The sequence below is a fragment of the Hemibagrus wyckioides genome, linkage group LG06 (genome assembly GCF_019097595.1).
Source record: "Hemibagrus wyckioides isolate EC202008001 linkage group LG06, SWU_Hwy_1.0, whole genome shotgun sequence".
Taxonomy (NCBI): Eukaryota; Metazoa; Chordata; class Actinopteri; order Siluriformes; family Bagridae; genus Hemibagrus; species Hemibagrus wyckioides.
In genome coordinates, this window is record NC_080715.1 from 14,275,938 (window position 1) to 14,298,159 (window position 22,222).

At 37.6% G+C, this 22,222-nt stretch overlaps 1 protein-coding gene across 1 annotated transcript; it reads left to right on the forward strand.

Moving 5' to 3' along the window:
* The first annotated feature begins 14,394 nt into the window (after positions 1–14,394).
* Positions 14,395–22,166, forward strand: ddx18 (DEAD (Asp-Glu-Ala-Asp) box polypeptide 18). The gene is made up of 14 exons (XM_058392923.1): positions 14,395–14,554; positions 15,027–15,221; positions 16,141–16,314; positions 16,471–16,606; positions 16,966–17,066; positions 17,719–17,918; positions 18,119–18,233; positions 18,358–18,497; positions 18,955–19,116; positions 20,484–20,636; positions 20,721–20,834; positions 20,943–20,999; positions 21,109–21,286; positions 21,735–22,166. Exons 1-14 carry the CDS (start codon positions 14,440–14,442, stop codon positions 21,878–21,880), a joined length of 1,986 nt encoding a protein of 661 aa, XP_058248906.1. The 5' UTR covers positions 14,395–14,439; the 3' UTR covers positions 21,881–22,166.
* The last annotated feature ends 56 nt before the right edge of the window (positions 22,167–22,222 follow it).

Sequence of the window (22,222 nt, forward strand, 5' to 3'; positions counted from 1 at the left end):
TGAATCAAAGGTCAAATTCACAAAGCATTTCAGAGGTTGAGTTGATAATAGTGAATGGAGTGCAGTAGTAGCCCAAGGGAAAACACTGCTTAAAGAGAGAAGGTGAGTAGTGACTGGTGGCAGACTGAATGAGTGAAGGTAGTGGGTAAAAAACATACTGTCTATGCTGATATAATTTTATACCATTTAACCCGGTTATTTACAGAAGAAAGGATGAAGGAGTATAAACAGAGAAAGAATTGTATTGTAACCAATGATATGCTGAACTGTAGAAATGTGAATTTATGACATACAAATTGATCTTTGTTAGTTGGTAATAACCTAAAATGTCATATTTGTAACTCATGAATAAATGTTGGAACAGTGAATGTGCTGAAATGTCAACTGCACTAAACTGTTCATGCCTCGGAAGACCAATTTGGCACAGAAGTGCTGTTTGCACTCACCGTAGCTAAAAGGATTTTAGTGAATCTATATTGCATCGAAGGGGCGTAAACCTCAGGTTTCCGCATGATATGAATTTCGGGGTTTTGTTTCTTAAGGCTACAATTACATTAGATTGTGGAAAACTCTGAATATGAAATAACATGATACAAGATGATTCCAATTCATAAGGCAACAAATCGATATTTGATGATACCCCTGAATCTGCTACTGATACTGATACTATAGGATTGGATTTAGTAGCCGTCAATCGATGTGGGAGTAACTTCATTCAGAATCTGGTGTAAGCTTACCATTAATTTGTAAATGATTATGACAAAAGAAGGACATTTTTATGTAACAGACTTCCAGGCAAATCACCTTCTTATTCACACATCAGTTTACTAGAGATATTTAGATAGATAGATGTAAGATTTGAGTAATATGTGTGCATCGTGTACATTGATTGTACAACTGTAACAGAGATAATATACAGTGTAGATAGATAGATAGATAGACAGACAGACAGACAGACAGACAGACAGACAGACAGATAGATAGATAGATAGATAGATAGATAGATAGATAGATAGATAGATAGATAGATAGATAGATAGATAGATAGATAGATAGATAGATAGATAGATAGATAGATCATGTGATCATAACGAGATAAACTAAGTACAAGGTTTCTCTGGAAACCTTGTGAACTCTGTTCAACTATATCTAAAGGAATATATCCACTAAATTCACAACCTTGGGAATTCTTACGTTTGAAGCGATGTCATTTACCTTTTTATTACCTAATGATAATGAGGGATGACATTGTGTGTATTAATGACGGAAATCTGTGAGACCTAATGCAATAAATCTTTTTTGGATGTAAAGTAAATATATTTTCCTTATTCTGTTTATCCAAAGTACATGCATGGTATCACACAGATTTATCCATAATGCAAACATTGCACCAATTCAACAAAAAAAAACAAACAAAGAAGACAAAGTGCAGAAAACTACAACTTAAAAATGAAATATTAACATTTACTGATGTGTGAATTGTGGTTCACTGTGAAACCTGACAGCAGTGGGTTATGGATTATTGTTTTAAAGTTGCTGTTATATTATTCATATCGACTGACTAAGAACAGGGTGAGACATTGGGAGGAAGTGGTGCAGAGCCTGATGGCAGTCAGTAGAAGAAACTCTTAATAGTGTTTCTCTGAAATATCTTAGTGGAATGAGTCTATAGCTGAATGTGCTCCTGGATATTGTGGGGAGAATAGGCAAATCTGTCCTCATCCTTCGCTATCACAATGTTCTCCTTAATAGCCTCGATTGATTCCACACAACACAGACGAGTACAGTGCATACACACATATCAAAACATCACTGTTATGAAACCTCTCCTCAACAACAAGAAATGCAGACTAGATGTCAAGTGCACTGAGATTTGTGGCAGGTTCTTGTACTTTCTGCAAGAGGCCATTTTGTCACTGATGAAATTCTCATGGTTGTTTCATGACACATGTGTCCTGAAGTGTTTGTTATTCAGTGAGAGAGAGAGAGAGAGAGAGAGAGAGTGGGGGTGGGGTGGAAGAGGGGTGCTGCTTAAATGAGAGCACCGGCACTCACTTCAATAGGAACTTTGAGAGAAAAGCTTTTCCCAAGCCACTGCACTGTTATGCATACTTGTTAAAAATAACAGTCAGCGCTTTAATTAGAACAAATTTCATATGCAAACATGAACAGAGATGAATTCACTTCTGAATCCTCTTCTCTGCAACATTTTGCAGTACCCTGACAGCTGGCCCATTTTAATTGTTCCTGTTCTTTAATTGCAAGGACATTAATAGATAAGAGAGAAAGACATCCGATAGCTCTAATGATTTAAATCTCTGATTAATTCGACTATTTTTTTACCAATTCTGTCATCTTTTATCACACCTAGATCAGTATTCATCAAAACTCACATCGCTTCAGATGAGATCGTCTGCCAAGTAATATTAAATGATTAATTTGCATAAAACGGGTTGTGTATTTCTTGATATGTTTGCCAAAAAGTCATACAGAATGAAAAGTCAAAAGACGTTCTCAAATCATTAATATAGATTAATGTATTTGTAATGTAATTTGTTTTTTCCATTTGCAGAAGGAAAATAAAATCTATTGCACCAGCAATAATGTGGAATGGATTTATGCTAACTGAGCGTGGTAACTCAATTCTGTTTTGGTTAATGATGTGTCTCTGTGACCAGCCTCCTTTGCATCAAATACAAGCGAAGATGAAAGTAAGTTTACATAAGCTTATATGTTAATCAAGCAGTGCTGATTAATAGTGTATGAGCTCTAGGTGAATCCTGATGTATGAGTAAATATATATGAAAGAACACAAGGAAAGACCCACTGCACAGTTCAGCATAGTGAACAGGGTTGAAGAGAGATGGATGGTGGTTTCAAGCAGAACCAATGGAAAAAATTCAGAGATATGTAGAAAGCTCTTGAGAATTTTGTAAACGGGAAAGTTAATGAAAAATGTAGTAGTTTGAATTCAAATAAGTATCTCAGGCACATACAATAATTAGACCCTGTAGACAGGCAGATACACAAACCTTGTAGGCAGGTAAACACACATGAATTAAATACTGCAGACAGATAAATACATATAAATTAGACCATGTGGACAGATAAATACACATAAATTAGTCCCACTCCATCCACACATCATCACTGAAAATGTTCACTCAGATACACCACATCTATATCAACTGGATATGTGCTTTATTATTCACAAAGAACATCACCATCTCTATAAATCACATTTCACTGATGATACATCACAGCTTTGTGTTGTGAGTGATACATCTTGTTGTATCACTTGTTATATTGCTTCAAATCAATCTTTGTTTCAGCTTTACCAACCACATACTTTGTCAATATACAATTACTGACTCTAACCCATCAATCCTGAACATTGAACGGAAAGTGACCATCACTGGCCAAATATCATTTTTGTGGATCGTTTCGTTCTCTTGCAGCAGTGACACAAAAATGGCAGTTTATTAATCCCACTTTTGCCTGCTTTTAAATCATCACGTTATATTCTAATAAACTTTTTTGGTGCTATTTGTCAAAAGAAGATCAAACAATTAAACAGTTAAAATATGTAAATAACATAAGTCTTCTTTTTATTGACAGCATTGCTGAACCCAGGATAATCATTCACTCGCTCATTTCAGTAAATGCTTAATTTTGTTCAGGGTCAGAGTGGAGCCTATCCCATTGAACCCTGTGTGCAAGGTGGCAAAATGACCTGGACTAGATGTCAGTTCATGCCACTCATCACTAGATAATAACATTACTTAACTAACAACATTGTGAATTCACACTCATTCATTAAAGTTCAGTACAAACAAATTTCCTAATACACTGTTTCCTTAGTATCTTAAAAAGCAAAAAGCAAACAGAGTTTGTTTAAACATTTTACCGACCTGGAAAAACTACTTGATTTGCATTTAAATAATCAAAAGAAGTATATATAATACATTCATTTATTCATCAACAGTAAATGCTTTATCCTTGTCAGGGTCATGTATGCACGCACACATTCACAGACACATTCATACCTAGGGGCAATTTTAGAGTAGATAATCTACTTTCATTCATGATTTTAGGAGGCAAGAGGAAAGTAGAGAGCCCAAGGGAAGCACACAAAATGAGATGAGAATGTGTGAAACTCTGCACAAACAGTAACCCAGTCTCAGGATCTAACAGGGAACATTGTGCTAAAATATATGAAAGAAGGTTAGTGTTAAAGGGGAATTTGTAATTTTCAGGCAAACTTCATAGTATATGAATAAAAGCACCATATTCCTGTGTTTAATATGTTGCACAACTTCAGTGTTATGCACACCTCAATATCTCTGCGTGGTAAAGAAACAGTCCATCAATCAAAAATGTGTATCCAGCAGTGGTCCAACAAACACTAATGAAGGGCAGAGGATATACACAACTTGAACACCATGAAATAAAAGGACCTAAAATCTATCTGCATATTTCTAGCTACATGATGACCGACATGGTAGGTGTTTCTAGAAAAAAGGCCAGTAATTGTACACAGTGGTTAAACAACAACACCAACAAAACCCTCTGCTGCATCTAAGACAAAATACACTACCATGGAGTTTTCAAATCAGTGTCACTTGATGGTAGTCCTGTTGGAGACTGATATGATTTAATGCTGCGAAAGCTGTATGCTAACATTTTTCTAGTTAATTATGGCAGATTATTTACCTACAATTCCTGAGATGGGCTCAGTGTTATATAATACAGAAATAATAAATAAAGTGATTAACTGATTACATTGTACTTGTATTTTCTCTCATGTATTGTTTTATTCCTAGGGTATTCACAAGGGTATACGGGTAATAAGGATCCCATATATATATATATATATATATATATATATATAAGTTGGAAGGGATTCTTATTTCCCTAAGGCTAAAACAGTACATAAGCTTCAATCACAACCCTCTGGGTCTGGGTGGAAACACAGAGCAGAGTTTATCCCACTTTTTATGTCACAAAGTCACTGAGTCAAGGCAATACATACAGCCATATCTATAGAATGAGCACTCACATCGTGACCTGAATGTTTATTAAATGAAACTTGCTTGTTTTGAATGTATGCAGCACTGCATTATTTATTTTTAAGCACATTATTCAGTGCCTGATATGAATTATTTAGCAGCTACAGTAAAACTAATAGGAAAATGTATGTATTTTCGAGCAGGGGTAGAACTAGGTGGGCATGCTGATGCCACTGTGTGCCTTATTAAGCTATGAAGAAGTACACTGGAAATCTGTTTAGTAAAGATTTGGGAGGTCTGGAAAATGTGCATTATATCTAATAGTATACAGCAAACTTAATCAGAGGTGCTAGAAGAGGCTAATGGTTGGTATAGTTAAGTCAGTTTGCTAATTTGAAGTTTTTTTCTGTCATTTCTGACAGTGCAGCAGTTTACCAATTACTTGGCATAAGTATCAGAATGGCTTTTATTTATAAAGAAAAAACATTAAAAGATAAAGAGAGATGAAAGAGGGAGAATTGGACTGGACATAGCATACACAATTATATAATAGCCATCAAATAATAGGGTAAACTAACTGGATTTGTTGTTATTTGGATTGAAGTCACTGTGCCATTTGCACATATTCATTCATTCATTCATTCATTCATTCATCTTTTTCTTCATTCATCTCTTGCTTATGCTGGTAAGGGCTGTGGTAGATTCCCAGCATTGCCCAGGAAGTGGCAAAAAAACAATGAACCTTGATTGAAACCCACATAGACATGGAAATAAACTGGACTGAGCTTAGGATTGACCTAGGGACTTTGGAGTTACTATTCACTGCACCACAATGATACCTCTGTACATACACTATATTGCCAAAAGTATTCGCTCACCTGCCTTGACTCGCATATGAACTTAAGTGACATCCCATTCCTAATCCATAGGGTTCAATATGACGTCGGTCCACCCTTTGCAGCTATAACAGCTTCAACTCTTCTGGGAAGGCTGTCCACAAGGTTTAGGAGTGTGTTTATGGGAATTTTTGACCATTCTTCCAGAAGCGCATTTGTGAGGTCACACACTGATGTTGGACGAGAAGGCCTGGCTCTCAGTCTCCGCTCTAATTCATCCCAAAGGTGTTCTATCGGGTTGAGGTCAGGACTCTGTGCAGGCCAGTCAAGTTCATCCACACCAGACTCTGTCATCCATGTCTTTATGGACCTTGCTTTGTGCACTGGTGCACAGTCATGTTGGAAGAGGAAGGGGCCAGCTCCAAACTGTTCCCACAAAGTTGGGAGCATGGAATTGTCCAAAATGTCTTGGTATGCTGAAGCATTCAGAGTTCCTTTCACTGGAACTAAGGGGCCAAGCCCAGCTCCTGAAAAACAACCCCACACCATAATCCCCCCTCCACCAAACTTTACACTTGGCATGCAGTCAGACAAGTACCGTTCTCCTGATAACCGCCAAACCCAGACTCGTCCATCAGATTGCCAGATGGAGAAGCGCGATTCGTCACTCCAGAGAACGCGTCTCCACTGCTCTAGAGTCCAGTGGCGGCGTGCTTTACACCACTGCATCCGACGCTTTGCATTGCACTTGGTGATGTATGGCTTGGATGCAGCTGCTCGGCCATGGAAACCCATTCCATGAAGCTCTCTGCGCACTGTTCTTGAGCTAATGCTCAGCATCCGCTGACCCCGCTCCGTCAGTTTACGTGGCCTACCACTTCGTGGCTGAGTTGCTGTCGTTCCCAAACACTTCCACGTTCTTATAATACAGCTGACAGTTGACTGTGGAATATTTAGGAGCGAGGAAATTTCACGACTGGATTTGTTGCACAGGTGGCATCCTATCACAGTTCCACGCTGGAATTCACTGAGCTCCTGAGAGCGACCCATTCTTTCACAAATGTTTGTAAAAACAGTCTGCATGCCTAGGTGCTTGATTTTATACACCTGTGGCCATGGAAGTGATTGGAACACCTGATTCTGATCATTTGGATGGGTGAGCGAATACTTTTGGCAATATAGTGTATATCTCTGAAGTTTTTAAAGCTCATCTGAGGAAATTAAAGAAGCAAGGTAACAGTGCCAAAATATTGCAGTGGGTACGAATGTAATTATTTGTGTCTGTGTGATTTATATTTTGATTAATAGCTATGCTTGATTGCTTTTCCCTGGGGGTTTGGGTCATCAGTCTCTCCAGGATTTCGAGTTTTTTGTGTTTATTGTGTTTATGATTTTGCTGCATTTTTAATTTTTTTTTGGTGAAAAACTACTTGAATTGCCAAAATTGCAAGCACATGATTTGTATTGTATGTAATATATGTAATTACATTCTATGAAAGGTCTACTCATGTTCTACACACGTGAAAAGAGGGGTTTGGCTGAATATACATGTGACACATCTTGGCCTGAATGTGCAGAAAATCTGTGGTAATATTGAAAAATTGTCTTTTTTCACTGTCTTGTCTATGCTCTGTTTGCACCTAGCTGCACACTGTGCACTTTACGTGGCTAAGACAAACTTCTGTCCTAGCTCTGTGGTGCTCTTTGTTGTTTTGTGTTGAACTTGTTGTATGTTTATGTAGCACCAGGTCCTGGAGAAACGTTGTTTCATTTCACTATGTACTGCGCCAGCTATATGTGGTTGAAATGACAATAAAAGCTTCTTGAATCTTGAATCTTGAAATTGCAAGCTTCTCCAAATTGGACTTGGTTATGTTACGCAGATTTTGCCGGAATTAACCATTCCAAGGTAACTGGATTACTGATTATTTTAAAAAAAAATATTAAGAGTAAGGGAATTTGCACATGCAATTACATTATTTGGAAAGATAAAGGCAAAGTTGTGCGTAAAGTTGTTAAGAGTAAAGATTGTATGGAAGTGTTCACCTGGGAGTTTAAGGAGTATACTTTTGGCATTAGGCCATTTTTATGCTGTAGGCATTGGATTTGTAGGGTGTGATTACAAGCACTGAGGCAAACAGAACTTCATATTGCTGCTGCTACAAGTATGGGGTCATTAAAGGAAGTAAAAGGGATTGAGAGAGAGAGAGAGAGAGAGAGAGGAGGAGAGATAGAGCACTTTTTGTATTCATTTAACTTATATGTACAGTTAGGATTTTACATCAACAGTGAGTGTGGAACCAGAATTGATTGCAGCCCTTCGGCCAACATTAAACTGAACGACAGTTTTATGCGAGTGCATCAAGTTTGGTCCATGTTGTTGGTTTGAACAGCCAGCAGCCAGTCTAAAAATCTGAGATGTGTGCTTCTAGGGGTGTAACTGAACCCCTCACCACATCACCACATACAGACACATTAATACTGAAAATGACCTGGGTCCCTTTATATGTGTCTCATGTGCCACATTGCCATTTATTTTACAGACTTGTCTCATGTTTTTTACAATGCATTATATCTCTGCAGAGACACAAATATAAAATACCAATCTTCATGAATGTGATTTATGTACAGCTTGTTTCTGTCTCAGACCACAAGACTGTGTTCAGTCTATTTACTCTGCTCCTATGCTGGGTCATATACAATATTTATGACTGGGAAATGATTGTGGTGTAGTTACAAATCTTTTTGAGCCATCTAAACATGCGCAAAGACTTTTGATGAATGGACTGCAATACCTCGTGTGCTGAAAGAGGATCCTTCCATAGTGTTCATGTGTAATGAAATGAAATTAATCAACCTTGTGCATTTCTGGGCAACGGATGACAAAAGAAGTGCATTTTCAGTGGGCTTTCAGGATATTTTCAATTAAGATGTATATCTTCTTCATTTCTAATTTTGACAAATGCATCTTGCAGAAGCATTCAATGATGGGATTGTATTGCATATATAATCTGTGGGGGCTCCAGGCAACAACATGCCCACGTATGCTACCAATGATATACATCCTCTGTCTCTGTGAAGTTCTGCATTGCTATGCTGCTGATTCATACTTTTAGGGAAAAAGTTTCATCTTGCACCATAAATGAGTATTTGGTTTGTCCTTCTCAGGGGAAATGTCAAGTTCAAGGCCCACCACCTCAATGAAAACGTTTAATTTGGTCAATTCGAATAAATTTAGAATCCATCTAGTGGACTGTAACTGAATTGGCATATTAAAAACTAGTCTCTGTTATTTATTGAAAGAGCAAAAAACAGAGGAATGAATTCGGGATCATTAACCAGGTTAATTACTAAATGTGCTAATGATATGTCAGTTTTCACATTAACAACCATTGGAGTGTTTGCACATATAATTCCAGAAAGTAAGAAGAAGAAGGCTTTTACTGTTCCCACACATACAGTACAGTGGAGTTCTTTGCATATCCCAGCTTTGGGGTCAGAGCACAGGGGCATCAATGATACAGGGCCATTAAGTGGCAGCTTAGTGATGCTGGGGTTTGAAATCCAACATTCGAATCAACAAACCTGATCCTTAACCACTTGAGCCACCACTGTCCCCTAGAAACAAGTTACAAGGGTGTGAATACTTATGCAAGCACTGTGCGTTACAATCATAATGTGAATTGCAGGTTCTATATAGAAACGTAAACCAGAGGATGTTCCTTTAAGAAATGCTCCCATATAGTATCTTATTCATTCATCTTTAGTAACCACTTTTTCCAGCGTAGGGTCACATAGGGAACACAGGGCATTGTGCAGTATTATACCTGTATAACCACACACTCACTTACACACACTCCTTCATACCTAAGGGCATTTTTGAGTAGGCAATCCGAGTTTTTTAGAAGTAGGAGGAAACTCAAGAGGATACAGGAAAAATATTGGCATGAACTCCACACAAATAGTAACACAAGATACCAGGAGATACCTGGAAGCATAACAACTTCTTTTTTTGGGTCTTTACCACAGGATGAAAACAGCATGGATACTCTTTATGTGCATTTTCTCACTTTTCTGTCCATTGTGTGAACTTGGCTGGATGAAAATATCACCCAGCCAATTGACTGGGATTTCTGATGTATTGCAATCATATAATTTGCTAGGAAACCCAGCAATGAGCAGCCTAGCACAAACCCATTTCTGCTGTAGATCATGAGAGCAGTCAGCAAGCTCTTGGTCTATGCTGTCCTAGTTTTCTTTTGTTCACACTGGGTACATTTGTATTGAAGTCTTGACAACTTTTGTGATCCCCATCTTAAATATATCTTTTTATATATATATGGAGTGTTTGTTTTGTTTGTTTCAGAAGATCTAGCACCAGGGTGCACTATGTGAAGAATGCACGGTTTTAATGTTCTGGCTGATCAGAGTATTATGCACAATGAATGTCATGATTTTCATCTAGTGATATAAAAGTTAATCTCTGATAATCTCTTTCCAGCTGTGGAATTTCAATTTCTTCTTTCAAGACATCTTCACGTTATGGTTGTTATTTATCTGGGAGTTGAGTATGAAGAAAACTTTGGTCTTTATTTTATGCATAGAGGTAAACAAGCTCTGCTACCTTGGTTGAACCTCACTTCCAGCACCACAGAGATACATGAGTAAGGAAACGGAATTGTGTTACAAAGGGGTATAAATAGCATCTCTTAAATTAACATCAGCAAGTGGCTCAGGAAAGATATCAATGCCATTGGTCCCACACGACAGATTTCTCTTTCTTTCTTTTTTTGGCCATTTTTAGTAATCGTCCTGAAAGATGACTCTCCGATCACCTCTTTATATAAAAAGAAATCTTGCTGTGGCTTGCTAAGCACTTGGTTCTAAACTTGGGACTTGAATGTGTTGCTTAACCACACAAATGATATCAGAAGTTTATATATATATATATATATATATATATATATATATATATATATATATATATTATATAAGTACATTGTTGTTAGCTTGCCAAGCCTTATTCTGGCGGTTTTTTTCTTTTATACACCATTGTTTAATTTTCTAATCAAATTGATCAGAGGGTGTTGATTAATTTTCTTTAACAGCTGTATATTAATAATTATTGTAAAACATAACACACAAAGCTCATTTTTCAAAATGTTTTATGAGGAGATGTTTACCAACTGGGAGGAGAAGAAAGTTTCATGGAAGGAGTCTTGAGTGTCAGGGCTTTATAACAGTCAATAGGTTTTCCACCACATGATAGTCTTCATGAACATATGACTTGTCTCACATGTGTTCCATAACAATAGATGTATCTATAACTTTCAGGTAATTCATTAATAAATTCAAATGTCTAATAATTGGCAAATATTAAAGGATAAAACACCTCAGGAAATGTTATTTTAGGCATATATAGTAGGTTTTATTACTGTTATCTACTTACTTTGTATTGCCTTTTTGTCTGATTTGCTGACCAACTACAGTAAGTCACTTTTTACTTGACAAACTCACAGTAAAAGCTGTGCCTTGATTTTGCTGATGACTGAAATAATTATGAATAAGTCTCATACTACAGCCTCTTCTGCAAGGACAAAACTTGAAGCTTTCTCAAAGCACATGGTGGAGCATAAAACCTTCAGACCTTCAGAGGCTCTCAGAGCACAGGATTAAAGCCCAAAGTATAAATAACTTTAATGGGGCCCATCTCATAGCACAGTGCATCTACCTGCCTGAATAAGCAGCCTGAAAGCCACCACTTTTAGATTGCTGTTTTTCTCATCTGCTTAGGTAACACATTTTCCAGTCCACCTACTCCTTTTACTAAAACAAATATCTCTGTCCTTGGAGGGGTCTTCCTTTATGTGAAAGGGCTCTTGGGAGCAAGAGAGAGAGAGAGAGAGAGAGAGAGAGAGAGAGGGAGAGGGAGAAAGAGAGATTCACCTACTGAAATATGTAGGAAAAAAATGTAAATAATACAAAATTATTAAAAATACAAATTGTGCAGTTCAAGGTCTTGTATTAAATAAAATGAAACAGAAATGATGTTTCTTTATGTTTGCTTTTGGTCACATGTGGGTTGTGGATGTGGACTTATGTAGTACTTTATTCTATCATGTAGTATGTGTGACTGTGAAATCAAATTGTTGCCAAAAAATATCTATTGACCAGGTTTTGTCAAAAGTCAGTGTTTCTCTTTAATACCTTCTTAAAATTTTACCAAAACAACCAGGATATTTTTTCTGCAAAAAAAGTTAGATGCATGTTGGATAAGCAGTCGGTTTTTACAATCACAGCAATTAAATACAGTCAGTCTATCCAAAAGTCTTGCTATCTAAGTGTGCTTTTCTCATGATTTTATCAGGTTTTTGGAAAGCCACATGGACATAATGCACAATGAACGTATTGTTAATCAATTCAATTTGTTTTTCAATCAGTTTGTATGCTTTCACAAGAGAAGGGTATTCCTGAGAAGGGTCACGATGGAGCCAAAGTCAATTTTAGTAAAACAGCACACAAGGCGGAAGTCCACGGGAGACCATTTGCACGCGCACACACACACACACACACACAGAAAAAGAAAGAGAGAGAGAGAGAGAGAGAGAGAGAGATTTACACATACATTCACACATACTTTAACACCTTGGGATAATTTAGCAAAGCCAGTTCGCCAGTTCATATTTTTACAATTTCTCAATTTTTTTTTTTTTTACTTTCGATTGAGATATATGGAAAAAGAGAAACATACTTCATACTTCAATTTCAGGAAAACCTGAAATTGTAGAGTTCAAAACTAAACATAGTGGATAATATCCAAATTGTACTATGTGAAGCACTTTCCCAGGCCACAACACAGCTGAATTGTGAAATGTTGCCACCATGTGGTTGTCCTTTATATATATATATATATATATATATATATATATATATATATATATATATATATATATATATATATATATATATATAAAGAAAAATAGATGACAAAAAATAACGATAAACCCTCAAATTATTCACTTTGTATTGTAAATTAATTTATGCATGAGCAGACAAGCCATTGAAAGGTGAAAGATGATTATTTGATGATTAGATAACTGATCAGTTTTAGGTGTCTTACTGATTGATTGATAAATTGATAAAATGATTCTTATCAGAAATCATAATGTGTCTCAAACCCAAGGTTGATTTATCAGATTGGAAAAGAAACACATACATCTAAAACATGCCAAAACATGCAAACAGACAGATTGCACTGCATTTCAGTAATATATATATATATATATATATATATATATATATATATATATATATATATATATATATATATATATATATATATATATATATATATATATATATATATATATAAAGACACCTGAGCATGTGTCTAAACGGACAGTACTGTTTGCTTTATAGCAGCATCTGGGTTGCCAGGTCTCACCTAAATCAAATCTCAAAATCCAAAACAATAATACCAGATCCTAGCCCCGACGTTCTGAAGACACGTTTTTCCCTTCTGTTTCTCAGTATTTGTATAGATAACAAAAATGTAACTGTGTTCCACTCACATTTTCAGTTTGCAGTATCTGCGAAATTCCATTTATCAGTGTCCTGTACGGACATGATCTATTCCATCCGTTTGTCCCTTGTGCAAATTTTGCAATGCCTCATTAATACCTTCTTAAAATTTTACCAAAACAACAGGGATGTTTTTTCTGCAAACAAAGTTAGATGCATGTTGGATAAGCAGTCAGTTTTTACAAACACAGCATTTAAATAGTCAGTCTGTCCGGAAATCTTGATTTGATTGTCCAGAAATCATGATTTTATCAGGTTTTTGGAAAGCCACATGGACATAATGCACAATGAACATATTGTTAATCAGCATCAGTATTATGTAACAGTAATATACCTGTACATTGGAGATAGTATAGATAGTAGAGTAAAGAGAGTAGCTCTTTGTATGTGGAAACATGGCTAAATTCTTCAGATTATTTGCTTTGAAACATTTTTATTGCTTTTTGAAACGCCCCAATATACCCCACCCGAGGGTTTCCCTCTTCCACTTAAAACCGTATTTTAAAACAAACCCATAAAATACCACCCTGGCAACCCTATGCAGCATAAACATCACTGTTCAACGCTAGAGGGAACATCACTAAACACTCTCTTAATAGTTATTGATTTGTTAATTTCAACTTTATGAGTTAATTCATTTTTGTTATAAGAGCATCTTATCTATGCTGGATTTGGTTTATTGGCTATTAAAAAAACCCCAAAATGTTTTGTTTTTAATATGAAACCCTGATTTTTTTTTTACTATGCTATTTGTATCTTACGTATTACACATTTAAAAATATTGAATAAAAATAAGAATAAACTTTTTGTGTGGGGAAAAAAAAGATGTTTACGTTTAACTTTAAGTTTGCTTTTTACGGTGGTAAACATTTTATTCAGGCAGCCGGGTTTCTTTTCACTCAGGCATTCACGGAGGTCACATGTGTAGGAATACTGGGGGGGGGGAACAGAACAGTAGGAGTGTTTACTGAAGGACCCGAGTCACTCACACACGTGTGTGTCTACATGCAGACATGGCCGATCTTCAGATGAAGCTTCTTCGGAAGAAAATTCAGAAAAGGAATGCAAAGAATAAAGAACGCAAGCTTAAACAGAAGCTAAGGGAAGAAGAAGAAGGAGAGGAAAACGGTAATGTTCAAGTTGATTCCTTTGAGTCTGTGGATTATGTTGAGTTTATGCCGCGTACTAAGCTAAGCTAGCGTAGAATGCGTGCTAGCCTGAACACACGAGCGTTTCATTATTTTCGCAATGTGAGATTTGTCCACAGATCTGCGAGTTTCGAGCGTTTTAAATAGTTTTTGTCCAAAATTTGCTTCACATAAGTTCATAGGTGTGGATGGCTAACTTGCCCCTTTAACCTACTCCACCGTTTTACTGGAATTTTGCTAGTCTCCAAGTTAGTAATGTGACAGAATGTGATAAATATTATAGTTCTGTTAGTTTCTCTTCGTGTTTGTGTCATGTCAAGTCTCCACCTGGAAGGAGTAAGATCTAACCCTGTAAACGTCATGTAAATGTCTTAATGAGCTTTATAGTGTTGCTGTCAGCTGAATCGGTCTCTTTACGGTGTTTATAACGCTGTTGTCTTGCTCTCTAATAGAGTCTGAAGTAGTAATTGAGGACTGTGATGGAGAGACCACGGAAGAGACTCCAGTTGCAGGCACACAGCAGGAGAAGGCAGATGAAAAGCTGAAGATTGAGTCCACGCAGGAGAACAGCGGCACGCAAAGCAGCAGCAAGAAGAAGAAAAAGAAGAAGAGGAAACTAAATGAAGAAGGAGATCCCACCAGCGTTTGTGAGTTTTTCTTAAGAGCACATAATCCAGTCTGTGGTGGTGATTAACAGCTGGAGGAATATGTACTTGTGCCTTGTTACACACCTGAGATAATCCTTTGTAGTTCCTGAAAAGAACTCACCTGTGATGTTGTGTTTAACAAATACTGATGCAGAACACTGTAAATACAAATCAGTTTATAATCTTTGCATGCCTATTAATTAGCAGTGATTTAGGGCCTTTCTTATTTATCCAGCTCTGCCTGTGTTTTGGAGGCTGGTAGTGGGTCAGGTTGGCTAAGTTGGATTTTTTTTTAGCAGGGTTGCCAGTTTTACCTTGTAGAGATTTGTATAGAAAAGATATAGAAATTTGAGCATCCTGAATACTGTGCTAAAATATATGCACCTCATTCAGGAAAATGTCATCCTACATGAACAAAATGCTGCTTTTTTAATGTATTATTTTTTAGTATTGACATAATGATCAGATGATTTGGATTGATACATTGGCATATAAGGCAGTAATCGATTGATTGAATTGATTTATAGATTGTTAGTCTAAATATGTGGACACCTCAATGTTACACACACATGAGTCTTCCCCAAACTGTTGCCACGTTGCGAGCACATCATAATGGAGATTGTTCTAACAACAGAGGGGGTGAATCTGGTATGGAATGTTCAGCAAGAACTTGTGGCTATGATGGTCTAACTAGGTTATTCTCAAAACAGAAACTCAGACAACTGGTATGTAAAAAATGATATTTAATAAAGCACTGTGTAAATAAAGTAACAAAGCGCTCTCACTCACACTTAAAATGTAAATATAAATAGAAGTATTTCTCTACATCGTTATTGTTCTCTGATTAAATGTAGGCTTCTTGAATTCTGGTATTATTGGAATATATTTATTGGTAACTGATGGGTTGTTTATTTTCTAGCTGTGAAAAAGGCCAAACAGGAGAACAATGAGGGCAATGGGGCTGAGCTCTCTGAGGGAGGAGAGGAACAGGAGAGTGCAAAAGAAGGATTTAAGGAGGATGATGACGGTGAGAAAGATGGAGATGAGGAAGAGGAGGAGTGTGATGGACCACAGCTTCCTTCTGGACTGACAGGTGTGGAAATACCTTCTTTGTTTTGTAAGATGTCTGTGTGCCTGACAATGAGTTGCTGGGTGTGTTCATGCTTTATTTATTTATTTATTCATTCATTCATTCATTCATTCATTCATTCATTCATTCATTCTTTCTTATTGTCTTTTTTTCCCTCAGGAGCATTTGAAGATCAGTCATTTGCTTCACTGGCAGAGCTTGTGAGCGAGAAAACACTCATGGCTATTAAAGAGATGGGCTTTGAGACCATGACTGAGATTCAGCACAAAACTATACGCCCCCTACTGGAGGGAAGGTGAGATTACCATCAGGATGTGGTAGCTTAGTGGTTTAGGTGTTGGGCTACTGATCGGAAGGTTGTCCCATGTCCACCAAGCTGCCACTGCTGAGCCTTTGAGCAAGGCACTTAACCCTCAGTTGCTCAGCTGTATAAAATAAGATAAAATGTAAGTTGCTCTGGATGAGGGCATCCGCCAAATATAAATGAAGTTTGAAATTTAAATCTTTGTTACAAAACATGCAATGAATTTTCTTCATGCTGCTGTTGATAACTAATTGACAAGCCTTGCTGTATTTACAGTTTTTTTTTTCATGTTTTAAGCATTTTATGAGAGAAAGTGCAGGAATCTCATTAAGCAGTTTCTCTCTCGACAGAGATGTTCTTGCAGCTGCTAAAACTGGCAGTGGCAAAACTCTGGCTTTCCTCGTTCCTGCCATTGAACTCATCAATAAACTCAGGTTCATGCCCAGGAATGGTGAGTACACAGTATTAGTCCAGGCATTTAAAACTACTCCTTAAAGTAATAATTCAACCTAAAATAGTTTTTCTATGTTCAGTTACTTATGCGCTTTGTGATTCTGGTGCCAGTTTGGTGGTTGGAGCTGTACTTCTGTGTGTTATGTTATTCTTGTGAGAAGGTTGCAAGAGATGCCACTAGAACAGTTAACAGTGACATTTAATAAATAATTTCCACTAATCTTAAACACAGGGAATGAAGGGCAGATTTTGTTGTTGGCTGCTAAAGTAAGCCTCCTGGTGGTCCAGCGGCACAATTCCACATTCAGTTGCTCTCAGTTCCAGCCACTGTAGAGTTAACTGTTAGTGCTGATCCCGAGCCCGGATCAGGAAGGGCATCAAAACATGCAGACCAAATGATCCGCTGTGGCGACCCCAAACAGGGAGCAGCCGAAAGAACAACAACAACAACATGTTGTTAGAGTAGGTCAATGTCATATTATTGAGCAATCCAATGAACAGTTAGTGAAAAAACATTGGAATCAGTTACAAAATGCAATGGAGTCACATGATGCTATGGGATCATGATAGCCTTTTGTTTTCTTCACTGGAATTGATGTTGGCCCTGTCTTAGTGAAACTTGTCTGGTGATGTTCCATCCCCTTTCTCAGGTACTGGAGTGGTGATCTTGTCCCCTACACGCGAGTTGGCCATGCAGACATACGGAGTACTGAAGGAGTTGATGACCCATCACGTGCACACATATGGCCTCATCATGGGCGGCAGTAACCGCTCAGCTGAAGCCCAGAAGCTTGGCAATGGAGTCAACATCCTGGTGGCCACCCCTGGGAGACTGCTTGACCATCTACAGGTAGAGCAGTGCTTTAACATTGATTTTAATATACTTGTAAATTTGTCATTTTAAGTGTTGCAACAGTATTTTTAACATTTCCACTTTTGCACATCATATGAATACCTTACAATGAACATGCCAACCCAGAGGATATACTGTTTGGTCTTGTGTTAACTCTCCCTGCATTTTTGTGCCTTTCTTTCTGTTGCTCATTGTAGAATACTCCTGGCTTCATGTATAAAAACCTGCAGTGTCTGATTATCGATGAAGCAGATAGAATTCTCGAAGTTGGATTTGAGGAAGAACTTAAACAGATCATCAAACTGCTGCCAAGTAAGAGCCTCGTGTTTTAGATAACAGATGGCGACATTTACAATAAAACATTGTCTCTAATTAGCTTTGCTAGACTTGAATATTGATTTAGTTATTTTATGCTTCTTTAACTTTCATTACTTAGAGAAGAGACAGACCATGCTGTTCTCAGCTACACAGACGAGGAAAGTGGAGGATTTGGCACGGATCTCTCTGAAGAAAGAGCCTCTGTATGTGGGAGTGGATGATAACAAAGATACAGCAACTGTGGAAGGACTGGAGCAGGTACACTAGTCTTTCTGAGAATACAGTGCAGAGTATTTGTTAGATGCTGTCCTTTCATATAAGTAATAAAAGTATAACATTTTTATACTGTTTACTGACAACAGCAGGCATTTTTACCCACAGATGTAGGATTGTACAGTATTGACTTTTCTGTGTGATATATTTTCCATTTTAAAATATCATGATAAATGATGTGCCTGTCCAGAATGGCCTAAAAAGGCTTTCAGGGAGTGTTGGTTAATATTAGAGTGAAATCATTGCAGTACAATATCATTTAAAGGTGATGTATTGCTCCAGCAAATGTCGACCATGTGGAATGTTAACATGTATAACTTTATTCTGGCTGTTTGCATGAGCTCTTTGCAGAATTTGACCACATTTTGTATGTTGCCTTTGTACGTTGTGTGTGTATGTGTTGGATTGTTTGTTCAACTGTGTGGTTTTTTTTTTTTCCTAGGGCTATGTGGTATGCCCATCTGAGAAGCGCTTCCTGCTGCTTTTTACATTCCTGAAGAAGAACCGCAAGAAGAAGCTGATGGTCTTCTTCTCCTCCTGCATGTCTGTGAAGTATCACTATGAGCTCCTCAATTACATCGACCTGCCTGTTATGGCCATCCATGTAAGTTGTTTTGCAGATTTTGTTCACCTAAAAGGCTGCACATAATTCTTTACTTTACTTTAAAGTTAAGACTTTTATCGAAAGCACCTTGCACTTGAGAAATGAAACAACTGGGAAGCTGAGGGACCCGGTAGTGACGGTGCTGGGGTTTTGAACTCGGTCTTCTGATCAGTAGCTAAAAACCATAACCACTGCCACTAATCAGAACACAGAGTTGTGCTTGTCTCTCTGTGCTGTAGATATTTCCTTTTTATGTGTGACATTAGGTGCGTTTACATGGACACTTTTTAATCAGATCGGACTGAATTCAATCAGATTGACTAATCCGATCGCAGCGTTTACATGAACACGGTATAAAATAATCAGATTGTTATGCGCTTTTGACATGTGCACAGTCCACGAAAACAGGATTCCCTCCGTAACATCCGTACGTCATACGTCATTCTTGCGTCACTGCACATGCGCAGAACCTTCCAGGAACATATTCCATCCGATTAAGTGTTTACATGTCCTCTCGATCGGACTAAAAATGGTTTAAACCACCCCTTACCATCCGATTGAAATTTTAATTTTCAAAAAAAAATTCCATCCGATTGACGTGTTCACATGACGCTTTTTTTAATCTGATTGTGCTTCTAGTCCTGTTACGATCGGATTACAAGTGTCCATGTAAACGCACCTATTGTGTGCATGAGGAAGTACTAATATTAGTAGTTTGTGACTATGGTCTCAGGTTGGAAAGGTCACCAACAAGAACTATTTTTTTTAAAGTGTGTTGATCTAAATGCTTAAGTATCAGTTTATACACCCTTCCTCATTAGACGACTATACTTTGTATTCCTCTGAGTAATGGTGGGTTTGTGAATGGTGAGCTATTAAAGGAAATGGAACACTTTGTAAAGGAGTGTGTAGCCTGGAGAAGGCAATTAATGCTTTTCATTTCATCTGACTGATTTTTGCAAATGCACTCCTTTCCTAATCTTTTGCAAATGAGCCTTTCAGAAGCTACTGTAAAGCATAAAATGTTTGTGTGAATACTGGAATTAATGTCACAGTTGCTATTGATTCAGCTTCCATAACCATAAAACCACAGACAGGTGAAATGAGTAACATTAAGTTGTTGCAGTGGCACCTGTCAAGGGGTGGGATATATTGGGCAACAGTTGATTTTTTGGAAGCAGGGAAAATGGGCAAGTGTAAAGACCTGAGCGACGTTAAAAAGGGCCAAATTGTGATGGCTAGCCGACTCTGTCATTCTTTAAAAAAAATCTTACTCTCCCAGGCTGTGTACGATAATTTTATTTAAACTTCAGTTGTAAGTTGTTAATAAAATGAGCATACGTTAATGTTCTTTTGTGGTTTTACAGGGCAAGCAGAAGCAGACCAAGAGAACCACCACATTTTTCCAGTTCTGTAATGCAGACTCTGGCATCTTGCTCTGCACTGATGTTGCAGCCAGAGGACTCGATATCCCTGAGGTGGACTGGATCGTGCAGTACGACCCACCAGATGACCCTAAGGTATAACTTCAGCAATAATGTTTCGGTTTGTTATTCTAGACATGTGTGATAAACTAATTTGAGTTTGCTAATTCACTTTTTCAGGAATACATCCACCGTGTGGGTCGAACTGCTCGAGGTATTGATGGCAGAGGGCATGCCCTCCTAATCCTCAGACCTGAAGAGCTCGGCTTCCTGCGATTCCTAAAACAGGCCAAGGTAGCATTATAACCTTTTAGATGGAACTTATTCAAAGATTTCAATCGGTGATGACTGTAGCTACATTCAGATGAATGGGATTTTTTACATTGTTTTTTCCCCTTCAAGGTCCCATTGAGTGAGTTTGAATTTTCTTGGACCAAGATCTCAGATATTCAGTCGCAGGTGAGTCTGTCCAGTTACGCTTTAAACAAACGATTAAAGCATCTATTAAACCTATCTAATCTAGTAGCAGAAGTACAAACAGTATTCCCTCTGTCCTGTTGTGTTTCAGTTGGAGAAGCTGATTGAGAAGAATTACTACCTGCATAAATCGGCTCAGGAGGCTTACAAGTCCTACGTGAGAGCATATGATTCCCATTCCCTCAAACAGATCTACAATGTACAGACACTCAACCTCCCACAGGTGGCGCTGTCCTTTGGCTTCAAAGTACCACCTTATGTCGACCTCAGTATCCTTTCAATATTTTGCTCTTTTATATTTGTATCATCACAAAATGTGTATAGTGTATTTTGTACAACACAGAAGATGAATGATGCTAGACTTGCTCCAGCATGAAGTGAGGAATACTACATTTATTTAATGGAGAGGGCAAAGGGAGACTATAAGATGTCACTAGTGAACTAATAAGCCATGTTGGTGCTGCAGATGGGACGGTTTAATGCAGAAACTGTTATGTTTCTCTTAATGTTTTCTTTTTACTGTACTGCAAGTCCTTATTATGAGCACTTATGCAAACAGTAAAGTGCATTTAACAAAGCTATAATAATTACACACTCCAACAATGTTTTGGGAACTACTTGACATTTAGTTTTGTAAATTGCAACTGATTATTTTAATGCTTCTTAGAATTTAAAGTACTGTTGCAGTGTATGATTCCTTAACATGCTCCCTCTCAGATGTTCACAGCAGTAAAGGTGTAAAGCTACAGAAGAGAGGAGGAGGTGGAGGCTTCGGCTACCAGAAATCCAAGAACTTGCATAAGGCAAAGATCTTCAAACATGTTAACAAGGGCAAGGGAGACCGCAGACAGTTCTCCCGCTGAGTTTGACTATTCCTTTCCTCTAATTTCTTAATGCTTCAGGAAACATGGGAATAGTTGTCATGGTCAGTGGTTAATTATGCACATACTTGTCTGCTTCTTTTGTATGTGTATTCGGAGAAGCTGTTGGAAGACTGAATTTGGATCTGTTTCCATTCCTCATAACTGTGTGGAGAATCTGTAATGCAACTTTCGTATGAACTTCCTTTAATCTGTATATGAATATTTTTCTGTCCTCTTTGTATGGGTCAACTGATGGCTTAATTAAAGAAATATTCCAGAAAACCAAGATGCTGCCATGCTTCAGTAACTACAGCAGCTGTTTGAGTCGGTTTCTGAATTTGT